The sequence below is a fragment of the Vanellus vanellus genome (assembly GCF_965231255.1).
Source record: "Vanellus vanellus genome assembly, chromosome: 1".
Taxonomy (NCBI): Eukaryota; Metazoa; Chordata; class Aves; order Charadriiformes; family Charadriidae; genus Vanellus; species Vanellus vanellus.
The window spans coordinates 191444763-191457637 of NC_138905.1; the positions used below are offsets into that span (position 1 = coordinate 191444763).

Genomic DNA, 12875 nt, shown 5'->3' on the forward strand with positions numbered 1-12875 from the left:
CTCCTCAGTTTGCAGAGACTGGGAACAAGGAGGGGGAAACTGCTAAGGCTTAAAAAAATAATGAAGGAGGTGTATGCAATTTACTCAGAACTGTTGTTCAGCAAATCCCATAGCACAGGATCTAGGGGATATCTAACTAGTAGGAGATGGTTTTTAAATGGCTAAAAGGTGAACTTCAGGAACTTGCTGCCACAGGAGGTTGTGGAGGCAATTCAAAATGTAAGCAAACTCAAAGTTTCAGCAAATTCACGGACAATGACAGAGATGGACTGCAGAACATAGCCTGGCTCACTTGCTCTCCCTAAATAAGCATCTCCGATTGACATATTGGAGACAAAGTACTGGGCTAGATGGACTGCTGACCTGGACTGCTGACCCAGACCATGAGGATATTTCTTATGTTCTTATTTGGTTTGAGCAGCTGCCTGAGTTTAAACAGCAATTTCAAGAAAACCCTATTGAGCTTTCTAACATGCGGCATGATTCAGGTTTGTTAGGAAGCTGGTCTTTGCCAGTCCGGGCTACGTATCTTGAACTGACAGTGGATGGGCAGCAAAGTAAAAGTTTTAAAATCAGGAAAAAAGTAAAGTATTCTATGCCAAGAAAGGGGGTTAATGCATACTGTTCCCTTTCACAATGCCTTTTTATGTTTTTAGGGTAGGTTTTGCTTTTAATGTTGTGCTAGGAAGAAACCTCTATAATCCATATCTATTTAATTAAACTACTACAAAGCTTAGTATGTTGTTCATTTGATCTGGGTTTATCTTCTAAAATATCTTTTGTAGAATAAATTAAGTACCATTGAAACGTATGAAATTTCACTGTTAAAACTCTGACAGTCTTTGGCAACTGTGTTTTGGGTATTTCAAACGTTAGTCATACGGGCTAGTAATTTTATTTAGGCAAGAACTTTTTTTAGGATAGTTTTATAGCTGCAGTCTTGTATTGTCAACTTGTATGCTGTTCTCTTGAAAGAGATTCTGTACTGTTTTTCATCAGGAACTGTACTGAGGTCATGTGGTTCGTCATTAAATAACTGTTCAAAGGAAACAATTTATAGTTCCAGTGGAAATTACCCAAAATTAGTTGTTGACCTAATACTTCCATTTCTTAGTAATAATGCCTTAACATATTTTGAACTTGAGACAAAAATATGTTGAGTCAAAGTTGTGTTAGCATTGGGAAATTACACTTTTAATTGGTTCTGTTCTTTTACACTTTTAATTGGTTCTGTTATAGTTGGTCATGCTTTAAAAGTCCTTGTAGGATTCTATAGTTTTTATCAAGGCCTCAGTGTCTTAAGTTGGCATTATTTTGTTCGGCTTGTGAGGTCCTTAATTAGTGTTTTGTTGATTTAGAATGAGGAATGGCATTTGAAAAGTGGCTGCGTTAAACATGCCTCCCACTGAGATTGACACATCACAAATGATTTTTCTTCAGATTATCATAATTATCTTAGAGGAGCAGGCAATGGAAATCTGGATAAAATAATGCATGTTGGCCTTTGGATAGCAGAGCTTTACAGACTGTGAGTAAAGCAACAGGATTTGTCACAAAAAGACTGAGGCATAGGAAGAGAGGCCAAATCGTCAGATTTTTCCAAAGCTTTTCACTTAGTTCCAGCCAACATGAATGTTTTGCCTAGAAGAGGAATGAGATCAAGGTCTAGAATATTCAGTGTGAAAGAAAAACCAATGCCTTGGTTTTCATAAGTACTGATGTCAGGGTTCATGAAGTAGCATGTTGGACAATGACGTGTGCAAGCCTGTACAAAGCCACCTAGAATGAGATGAAAGAGCTATAAATACTAAGCAACCAGTATATTTTATTTGCCTAACACATGATGCTGTGAAAGATCCATGTTAACTTTTCCTTTAGGGAAATTTTCTTGCATCTTTGATTATGTGCAGCTGACTTTTATTGGATAAGAGGGAATCCCTGTGAGTGATGGTGTGTCTTTGATAATATCTCTTCTAACCAGGTGTCAAAAATGTCCTTCTCAAAGCAGTGATTACTTTGTTGGGCTTCAGGAGTGGTAAGGCTGGTCCAGAAACCAGTGCTGGCCACGTTGACACACGTTACCCCAACGCAAGGACTCTGAAACCAGTGGTTTTTGAAACTTCTGAAATTACTTCAGTCCTGATTTAGATTCTCTTTTGGCACACTTGGCAGCAAATACAATCCATCTTGGAATAGTTGTAAAATACAAATGTGAATGCACAGCATAAAAGCAAGGCTGAAGGCGGGAGCCAGTGAAATAAATACACAGTCAGGCATCAAGTAGACTAATAGTCCATTGACAAAAAGGCTCTATTTCCTGATCCTGGGAACTGAGTATTGTAATTAAACTGCATTAAGTCAGTGAATCTCCTCACCCTTTTGAGTGGAAGTCAGATGTCGTCAGAGATGTGAAAATCTAATGACATCCTGAGTGTCAGAGTGGTGCTGGACTCTATCAGGAGACCTTTTGCTTCATGGCACAGCTGCTGCTGAACAGTGCCCCATCTCCCTGTGTTGCACCATGGTTGGCATGCTGAGCCTTTACCTTCTCAGACTAGCTGTGAAATGAACAACAAAGATTCTCATACAGGAAAAACAGCTACAAAGCAAAATCAGGAGGCATAGGGCCCACTTGTTGCAGTTGGGCCAGTATGTCTGTTCCCATGCTCGGATCCGCTCTGCTAGCTGGAGCCTCTGGTTTGGATGTCCTGCAGCAGAAAAGGAAAACCAGCAGGTTCCCAGGGTAACATTATTACCCAGGTTACCAAGCTCAGGCACTGACACAAAGAAATTGGAAACAATGCAGGAATACCAGTCATCCCCCATTCCCGGTTACTTTAAAAGTAGGAATCTAGGAAATTATACCAGTCATTGCCCTAAAACTTGAGGGCTTTGCAGCTTTTCTACCTCTCAGTTTATACAGTGGAGACCAAGAATATTGAACTGAAAATTGTACGTATTGACATGTCAGCTGCAGCCAGAATGGCTCCTCCTAGGACTTAGGGCATACTATATCAGCCAAAAGACTTGGACAAGTATGGTTATCCAACCCACACATAAGAGATGGAAAGATGTTCCTAGGTACTCCTGCAAAGCTTTTAGGTACTTTTATTCCAGTCTAAATTTCAAGCTAAAACTTTCAATTGTAGCAGAGAGGAGAAAGTAAATCAATGAAATATGTCTTTAAAAAGTTATACCTGCTTGGGGAGTCTGAAGAAGAAATATAAGAACTCATTCACTTGTATTTCTCTCCTTCATCACGTTCTGAAGGTGATAGCCAGTTGTTAAAATGCTGTCTTCAAACACTTACAATAAACTCTGACAATACAATATTTCCTGAAGACCTGTAAGTCTTATTTAAAGTTCCTGTCTAAAATCCTCTGATTTCTAAGTTTAGGTTATACTATGAATGCTCACTTTTACTGAATTTTATATTCAGACACACTTTAGAAGATCTGGAAAATTTACTATCATGATAAAATGTAAATAGTGATTATAATTAATTGTGTTTTTCTCAGAGCCTAAGCTTCTGGAGACATCTTTCTTCAATAACAGCACTGTATCACATGAAACAACTTATAGTATTTTTTTGAAGTGTGTCTTCAAAACTGAGCTAAATCAGTATTGAATCACATGGCCCAAGTTTGAAAATATGAATATCCATCAAATCTCATCAAAGTGGCAGCTATGTTAGGGTAGAACTTGCCATCTTTTCAATAATCTGTAGAGTTGCTCTACCAGAATGAGAGGAATTTGTATGATTTCTGCCTTTTCTTCATGCTTTCCTCTCTTTTTGGTATTCCTAAAATGAGTAACACTCTAGGTTTTTGTTTTCTTCTTTTGTAAACAAGACCAATTTTATTTTCTTTTAGCAACTTAACACAGTAAATTTTTGGCCATAAAGTTGAAGATTTGTGTATATAAAGAACTGTCTGTCTCTGATTCACACCAGGAGGAGGACATACACTCTATCTAGACATGTACAAGCGAGGCTGAAGAAAGATGTGACCAGAAGGAAATCATGAAGTGCATCTGCTCTTCTGTTTTGTTTTGTTGTTTGTTTTTTTTTTTTTTTCCTTTGTTCATAATTTTAGCTCGGTTCTTCATGGTTGCAACATTTTTTTTTTCTCTCAAGAAAGCCAGGTTTCAAATGAGAATACAGAAGTCTAAATTGGTAGCAGGCTTCTGCTTCGGTACATGTCAGACTTCCTCTGTTTATTTTGGCTGATAAGTGTGCTTTGCTATCAGTTCTTCATTGCTTGGATTTACAAAATTAGGATAAACATCTTTCCACAAATAGAACTATATATGTTGCTTCATGCAGCGCATCTTGTCCACTTACTTTGACATGACTTCTAATAATATTTTATCATTAATGAATGTACAAACATGCTTGGATCATGTAAAGAAGGAAATGACACAGTATTTCTTTTATGTTGAAAACTGTTTGCCAAGTGGCTATGATAAAAATTCAAACACTGGGAATTCTAGGCTTCCTTCTGAAACTTTATGTAATGGTTTGATTAATGTTGAAGTTAATGTAATTTGTTAAAATAACTTAAGCTGTACATGTAACTTTTTAATTATATTAAGCAGTAAAGAAAATAAAATTTGTGCAGGTACTGTTTTACTGAGTTGTTGTTCTTGCAGTTCTTTGAAAAATGTTTTTTTAAAAATATCTGTACTTGTTCTTGCTCTTATCTCTTTTTCTCTGTGGAATGAAGGCAGCAAACAATGTGAAGTGAAAAATAATGTATTTACTAACCAGGAAAAAAAAGCTGTTTTTTCCTAGTAAAACTTTCTTTGTTTGCACATACCAGACTTCTGTAATATACCTGTGTAATGGTTGTAAACACTCTTTTATTTTTAAGGTTATTCTTGTGCAAGTTAATCCAGGGGAAGCATTTACTATAAGAAGAGAAGATGGACAGTTTCAGTGCATTACAGGTAAAGCTGATAAATTTATTTTAATATTTCCTGAGTATGCATCAGGATAAATAAAAGGCAGTTTGTGGTGTTGAAAGTAAAAAAATGACAAAAATTACTTTAAATACAAGAGCAGTTTAAAGACCAAAAAGATTAGGTGCTAAAGATCACTGGATTTGGTTTTCTCTACCGCAGGGGACTTTTTCTTAGATGAAATTAAATTTCTTGGGGAGGGGAAGGGGGGAACACTTTCAGTTTGCAAAGCAAACAAGGAGGTGCTGTTGTAGCAATTTTGGACTAACCTCATTTATTACACAGACCTCAAACTAAAAGTAGCAATTGTTAATTTGGTTTGAGTATATTTTTTTTATTATTTTTGCTGTCATGTGGCATTGTCTGCCTGTCCCAACAGTAGCTGTCTGTTATCCCACTACTAGGTTTTCATTATCTCTAGGGGCCAAATTGTGTCCTTTCTGAGTTCTAGCAAGTGCAGCTTCAAAACACAAATGCTTCTTCTAAGCATAGCATCCCTGTATGCAGTAGTCAATTTGGATGTTTTCTATTCTGAATGAAAGTAGCTGCCAGTTAAACCTATCTACAGCTGCAAGAAATGAGCAGTCCGATATTGCTGCTATTTAGACTACCACTTTACTGTGTTATAAGAGTATCCACAGATTCAGCTATGGGGTCATTTTTTTCCTTGTTATCTGCTGGGTCAGTGCATCCTACCTTCTTTTTTTTTCTGGATGTTGGCCCAGCTTCAACAGATACTGTTCTGGGAAGTTGAAGTATTTTCCAGCTCCTTTCCCCACTTTCTCCAGTCTGAGAACAGACGAAAGGTCTGGTTTCCAGTGTCATAGGCAGGTCCTTTGGCTACAAAATAACTGATTAAAAGAAGGCCTTGGATTGTAATATAGCTTATATCAACAAACATTAAAGTTTACATGTCCATTAGCACCCTTTTTCAGAACTTTGTGCTGGTTGCGCAGTATTGGTGCTTCCTTTGAGCCACAAATGGATCAGTGTTGCAGCTCACAGTTCTGCAGGGTTTATTTGAAACATAATTGTGTAATAACTACTTGGCAATATCTGAGGCAACATAGTGGTTTTTGTCTTGCTTTTTAAGTTAAAGAACAGATAAGATGTATTTTTCTTCTATTGCACAAAATACTGAGAGTGGCATGCATTGCATTTTTGGTTTTAATTTTAGTTTATCAGATGGGTTTAGTTGCGGGGGGGATGAATTGACGCTTTTCTTGCATGATCATCTTGAAAGAAGGAAGTGTGTGTGATGAACTGCAAAAATATTGAGATCTTATCTTTATAGATACGGTTCTAACCTTTCATGGTACAGCTTTTATCCTTGCCTGGTCCGTCTTGCATTCTGAATAGGCAGCTCACTATTGTGATTTGATTCAGCTGCTGATTTATCATACTTAAATATGAAAGTGAGTGTGAGCAGTTTCTGGGTGACAATTGTTTCTGGGTCTCACTAAGTGTAAGCTCAGGTATGGTTTTTACAACTTTCTTGAAGAGTGGTGCTGGCAATCTAGAAATCTACACCCCAAATCAGTTCAGCAGCTTTTGCAAACCTCCTGTCATATAGACATTCTCCTTGTCCTTCCGCCTTCCAGGACAGGAAAATATGGCTTATAGTTGGTAGTAAAACAGAGGGCTTAGAGGTTTTTTGTATTTGTACATTCACTGATCTTACAATAGAATCTGAGTTGCATGTGATCTTATGAATGTTGCTTTTCTGGTCTATTCTTGCCACTCCTGAGCCATTTCTGTGTTATGAGTGCTCTGCCAATGAATCTTTCTACCTTTTGGTTTGTTGGGTGTGTCTGGCTTCAAGAAGTTCCCTTTGTAATTGATGCTGTACCTTTTTCATTGTATGTATTGCAACTAATGAGCAATGTCTCCTTTCCTGTTTTCTGTGTATAGATTTGTATAAAGCGAACAATTTCAAATGGTGTACACTGTAGAAAGTAATTTGGTATTGATGGTCCTTTTTGCTGTGCCACAACTCCTCAAACATAATTTGCCCTTGACTTGTCTACAAAATGGATGACCAGTCTGCAGAATGGGTTACAACCACAGGAGACTATTGCATTGACTGTAAAGAAAGAAAGCTCACATCAGTTCCCTGTTCTTTTCTTCACTGTATGCACTCGGCTATTAAGTCAAATCAAAGTTAAAGATGTAGAAATACATAATGAGTATGGTTTGGAGGAAACCTTATAAATGTGCAGAGAGACTTGTTTTTAAAAAAGGCACGAAGAAAGCAAAGATGGCTGAAATTCAGTGGAGATGCAATCAGTGGGAAGTTAATTTAGTCATTATAATGTTTCTTAATATTTTTTCCAATCTGTTTTTACTAAAAATATTTACCCATCTTCATATTCTTTTCTGACTGTATTGAATTAAAAGTCTCTGCAAAGAATGCATATTCAGCTTTTTCTGTGATGTACTATATAAAAAGAGGTAGTATTACCTTATGTTAAAAATGTGTATCTGTATACAACTTTGCAAAACCACAGCATGTATTGCCCACAGAAAAATTGTAATTACATACAACAAATATATTGCAATTAATATGTTTTTGTCTTGTATCACACTCAGAATTCACCTGGAGAAAAAGCATTAGTATAAGCAAAGATTTTTCATGAAATGCACTTAGTACTTTATTACAGGCATTCCCCTTCTGCCTTCCAAAATGAGGGTTGTAAATCTTACATGTATAATTCACAACACTTACTTATTTGTGATAGAATGGTAAATGACCACCAAACAAATATCTCTCCATCTCTGATGTTTGCTTTCTAGAATGAACTGGTTCTGAGAACGTCATATTTTGTGGGATGTTCACTATTCTACAAATAACAAGGATTTCACTTCGATGTTGAACATAGTACTTTTTTTTTTAAGGAACATAAAATTTTCAAGTAGTATTTTCTGAAGTCTGTATTCTAATTTACACTTAGCAAAATGGTGGCTAACAAATATGTTGTCTGTTTGGAGTAAAGTCTTACTAAAAGATATCCAAGGAAAAAGAGAAGTAATTTAAGGTTACAAAGGATAGTAAGAATTTGGAATGTTACACCTTGACCGAAGATGAAAACAATAAAATGTAGCTTCAGGTTCTTGCAAGGCAATTTGCATGGGCATACGTTTAAATTGAAAATGTATAAGTATAATACTAAAATGAAAGAACAGAATTGAGAGGTAGCAGGCTGCTTCTGGATGAAGCCCCCATAGAAGTGCAGATATGCCGATACCATAGTTTGGGTGATTTGGTAAGTCACTGTTTCTTGGATAATTCTAGATCTCTCTTGTGCTTTATTGCTGGTCAATTCACCTTAGAGATTGCATTGTCTGCTGAAGTCAATGTGGACTGTTTATAAATCTAACCATAATGTTAATCGTATTTTCTTGCATCATATCCCTGTCTGTTGGAAACATTGAGATGCTCCATCAATCTTTGTGCTGCTCTTGACATAATTACTTTATTTGTTACAGAGGACTATGCTTACTTTGGATACTCTATGCATAGGATAAAACTTCTCAACCTTGAAAACAAGGAGAGTCAGCATCTCTCCAGGAGAAAGGAGAGGTGTGAATAAAGTCACTATTTTAGAGCTGTCCTTGAATCAATGAAGTAATGAAAACTTAAAGCACTCGTTAATGGAGAAGCACACTGTAGTTTTTCTGTGAGCTAAGCTTCTGAAGAAAATGCTGCATTTATACCCAGGTCTCTGTACTGATTCACCATCTGTTTGCTGATATAACTCTCATAGATGATCTGTAAAGCTTTGACTGTTTTGGAATGATGAGAAGTGAGAATTGGCTTCTCAATGCTGGCATCTTCCATGGCAATTAAGATTGGGTGAAAAACCTCTTAAGGTTATTTCCTCATTTGAAATCTCTTAAGGTTGGCAAAAGAGCAGTGGTGGTGAAGGGACCTTTCCTCCGTGCTGAATCCCATTCCTTTATTTTGGTGGAGTTATGATGACTTAAAATAATGTGTGTATTTTATTCTTGGTGTCTTACACCTATATTTCTGTAAAATAAGAAGTGTGGTTGCTTTATATTTCTGTATTTAGCAATTTTAATTGCTTTTCTGTTACACGTATTTTGACTTAAATACAGCTTCATATGAGCTCTTCTATGTGCTAATGGCTGTTTTTCTGGTTTTATAAAGTATTTTCCTTGGCTGCCTACTGGTTTGTCTGATAGCGATGACTTCTGCCCCCTCTTGACGCAACTTCAATTTAAACCATTTGTCAGTCTCTTACTTTCTGAAGACATTGTGCTTTTTTCGCTAGCTAGATAGGAAGATATCTGTCTGTGTATCCATGTGTTAGACCAAAATGTTTATTTTAAGAAGAGCTCTCTTAAATCTGTGAAACTATTCTCACATATACTCAGACTTCTGTGGAAACTTTCCTTAAGCCAAAGTTTTCTTCTGTTAAAGTGAAATAATCAGCTACATTACAGTGATTCAGAAAACCAGGTTTGAAATGTATGAATGGGCTGTCTTTGTAGAAGTGAATTACTGTAGATCACTCATTCATGAATTCTTCCTATTGCAGGATAAATGAATGAAGATGACTCATCCTGAGCACATTTTATAACAGTCCAAGTTACAGCTAAGGGCTATTAAATGTTACTTGACATAAGAGAGACCATGTTCTATATATCTGCAAAGGAAAATTGCCGTTTTCATAATAAAATAAGAAAATTTATGTAAATTAGAATGAGTCATAAATACTTTATGCTTTGAAATGAAATATCAGTATTAAGGTTAGTCCCTGGGATAAAAGTTAAGCAATCTTAACCTCATTTTTTTCTCTTTAAAATACTTCTAAATAAAATACTTCTGAAAAGTGTTTTCAAGGAAGTCAAAAGGAAAAGAAGATCACATAAATTCTGAGACTACAGTAGTGAAACACAAACTTTAGTTCATTCTAAGATTAACTTCAGCTTTGCAACACCAAACCTGCCCATTACCCAGAATATTGTGCGAATAAAACCGTTACAGAATCATAGAATGGTTTTGGTTGGATCATCTAGTCCAACCCCCTGCCATGGGCAGGGGCATCTTTTACTAGATTAGGTTGCTCAAAGCCCTTTCCAACTGGACCTTGGTTACTTCCAGGGATGGGGCACCAACAACTTCTCTGGGCACCTGTGCCAGCGTCTCACCACCTTCATCAAAAAAAATTTCTTTCTTGCATCCAATCTAAACCTGCCCTCTTTAAGTTTAAAACCATTGCCCTCTCTCCTGTCACAATAGGCCCTGGTAGAAAGTCTTCCTCTGTCTTTCTTCCCTTTTTGTATATTGAAAGGTTTCAATAAAGTCTCCTCAGAGCCTTCTCTTCTCCAGGCTGAACAACCCCAACTCTCTCGGCCTGTCTTCCGTCTTCACAGGAGAGGTGTTCCAGCCCTCTGACCATCTTTGTGGCACTCCTCTGGACCCACTCCAAGAGGTCCATGTCTTTCCTGTACTGAGGACCTCAGAGCTGGATGCAGCACTCCAGGTGGGGTCTCACCAGAGCGGAGTAGAGGGGTGAATCACCTCCCTCAACCTGCTGGCCACGTTTCTTTTGATACATCCCAGGATACGGTTGGCCTTCTGAGCTGTGTGCGTGCATTGTCAGCTCATGTCCAGCTTTTCATCCACCAGTACACCCGAGTCCTCTGCAGGGCTGCTCTCAATCTATTATCTGCTGCCTGGTCTCATATGGTTTTGGCTGTTTTCAGATAGTGTTAGAGCAACCAAGCTGAACATTTTAAAATCCAAATGTAACTGTTATTTGAGTATATTTGAACCAAAAAGAACCCTGGATTTATTTTGTTCTCAGTATCATCTGGTGCTTTGGTGTTGAGTATTATTTAAAACTAATTTATTGATATTTGAGGTGGTTAAAGACCAGTCAAATTCTGTACAAGTTGCTGCAAACCCCTCAAGGGATTTTGTTAGTTGCTGATTGGAAGATGCTTTTTTCACAAGAGGACCACATCTTATCAAATCTTAAACCCACTGTATTAAGTGGAGGAAACGTGTGCTGTCATTCTGTGGTGATTTTTAGAAAGTACTAGGATAACCTGGCACTGCAGTAGTGATCCCATATATTGGCTTTAAGGGTACATCACCTCTAGAAATCACAGAATATCTCAAGTTGGAAGGGACCCATAAGGATCATCAAGTTCAACTCCCTGCTCCTCATAGGACTACCTAAAACTATACAATATGACTAAGACCGTCATCCAGATGCTCCTTGAACTCTGACAGGCTTGGTGCTGTGACCACTGGGGAGCTTGTTCCAGTGACCAACCACCTTCACAGTGAAGAACCTTTTCCTAACTTCCAGCCTGAACTTCCCCTGGCACAGCCTCATACCATTCCCTCATGTCCTATCGCTGGTTACCAGAGAGAGTAGATCATACCGTATCCTGTTTGTTAAATTACTTGGTATCCACCTTGGTGCTTGGCAAAGTTTAGGAATAAAAGAGTGTTTAAATACATAGATATGTAGCAATGGAACAAACTAGCAAACCCAATAAAATACTGTTAGCAAGAGCTCTCTTGAGCATCTCTAGTCTTCTAGGCAGCTTAAGAGCCTGGATAATGAATAACAAGTAAATTCAGTTGTGTATTACAAAGGTTTTAGTGCTCTAGTTTTCCTGCTCCCATTAAGAACAGCTTACTGTAGCCACACAGGGAAGCTGTTCTGGGTGATCTTTTCTTTCTATAGCCTAAGAAGAAAAAAATCCTTCATCCTTGTTTCCATTTACCTGTTTCTTATTTCTAAATACTGAAATGTTACATGCTGACATGTGTAAGTTTATTTGCTTTCCTTTTCATCCTCAAAGATGCTTCACAGCTTTTCTCCACTGTAGCCTTCTGAAGACACAGATGTAAGCTTTTATATATCAATTTATTTAAAAAAAACCAAACAAACAAAAAAAAAAAAACCACAAACCCAACCACATTCTAAATAGTAAATCATTTCAGTTGTCTTACCCATTCCTTCTGTGTCAGTGCTGTAGAAGACTAAATATGATATGCAAGGTTGAAACTGGATATGGATACTTAGATTAACATCCTCTTCCATGTGTTAATTTTAGGATCTCTGTCGGAAGTATTTAGAGGGCCTTCGTAAAAGGCATCAAGGAAAGCTAAGACAAGTAAACTGGAAGTATGAGGTCACAGCAAGCTACAGTGACTTAAAGCTACTTAGACGTCCTCAGCCAAGAGCTATGTAGAGTTTCAGAGCTGAGTCTAGGAGTAGCTTAACTTGAAAGTATCTCTGTTTGGAAATGACCTTCAATATACACACTTTAAATTGTTTTATAGATGTTTGTATTTTCAGGTACCTACAGTCACACTGAAAATAGTAAGAACATTGGTATTGGTCAGGCATGCAGTACGACTGCAGAAGAGACTTGATTCTCTTCTGTGTTGCAACAAGCTGATGAGGAGAGAAAGTGCCCACAAAGCACAGTTGTAGTAGCTTGGTTTACAGCTTCAAAATATTTGTAAGTAAGAGCTGCTCTTTTTGTAGCTTAGAGTGATAAACAGATTGCATGGATGCCCTTGCAAATTTTGTCGCACAGGCCTAACCCTTCTGCCTTTTACAGGTAGTTTAGTGTAAAAGTTGGATGGAGATATGGCAAATACCCTTCTGATAAGGTAAAGAAATAATGATGGATTTAAGCCCTCACTGTGGTACATGTACAATGCTCATGTATTGGCTTTGACACATAAGAGAAATCCAGTCCACAATTCAAGTACTATTGGCAAGTAAAACTTGCCTGTAAGCCCTGCTGCTGCAGTTTTTCAAGTACTACTGGTAGTACTGTGCTGAATTAAAGCTAGCTCAGATATGTCTACTCAATTCTGTAGTCCCTTTTGCGATAGGGCAGAGGCAGTCTTCATTCTCTTC

General features: G+C 37.5%; 1 protein-coding gene across 1 annotated transcript in view; it reads left to right on the top strand.

The window, feature by feature from the left end:
• The window catches only part of FNDC3A (fibronectin type III domain containing 3A), a 123553-nt gene that overhangs the window by 37327 nt on the left and 73351 nt on the right, over window positions 1–12875 (top strand). The window contains exon 3 of the mRNA XM_082481638.1: window positions 4872–4947. Coding sequence (XP_082337764.1) covers window positions 4872–4947 — 76 coding nt within the window. The remainder of the gene's footprint in view (window positions 1–4871; window positions 4948–12875) is intronic.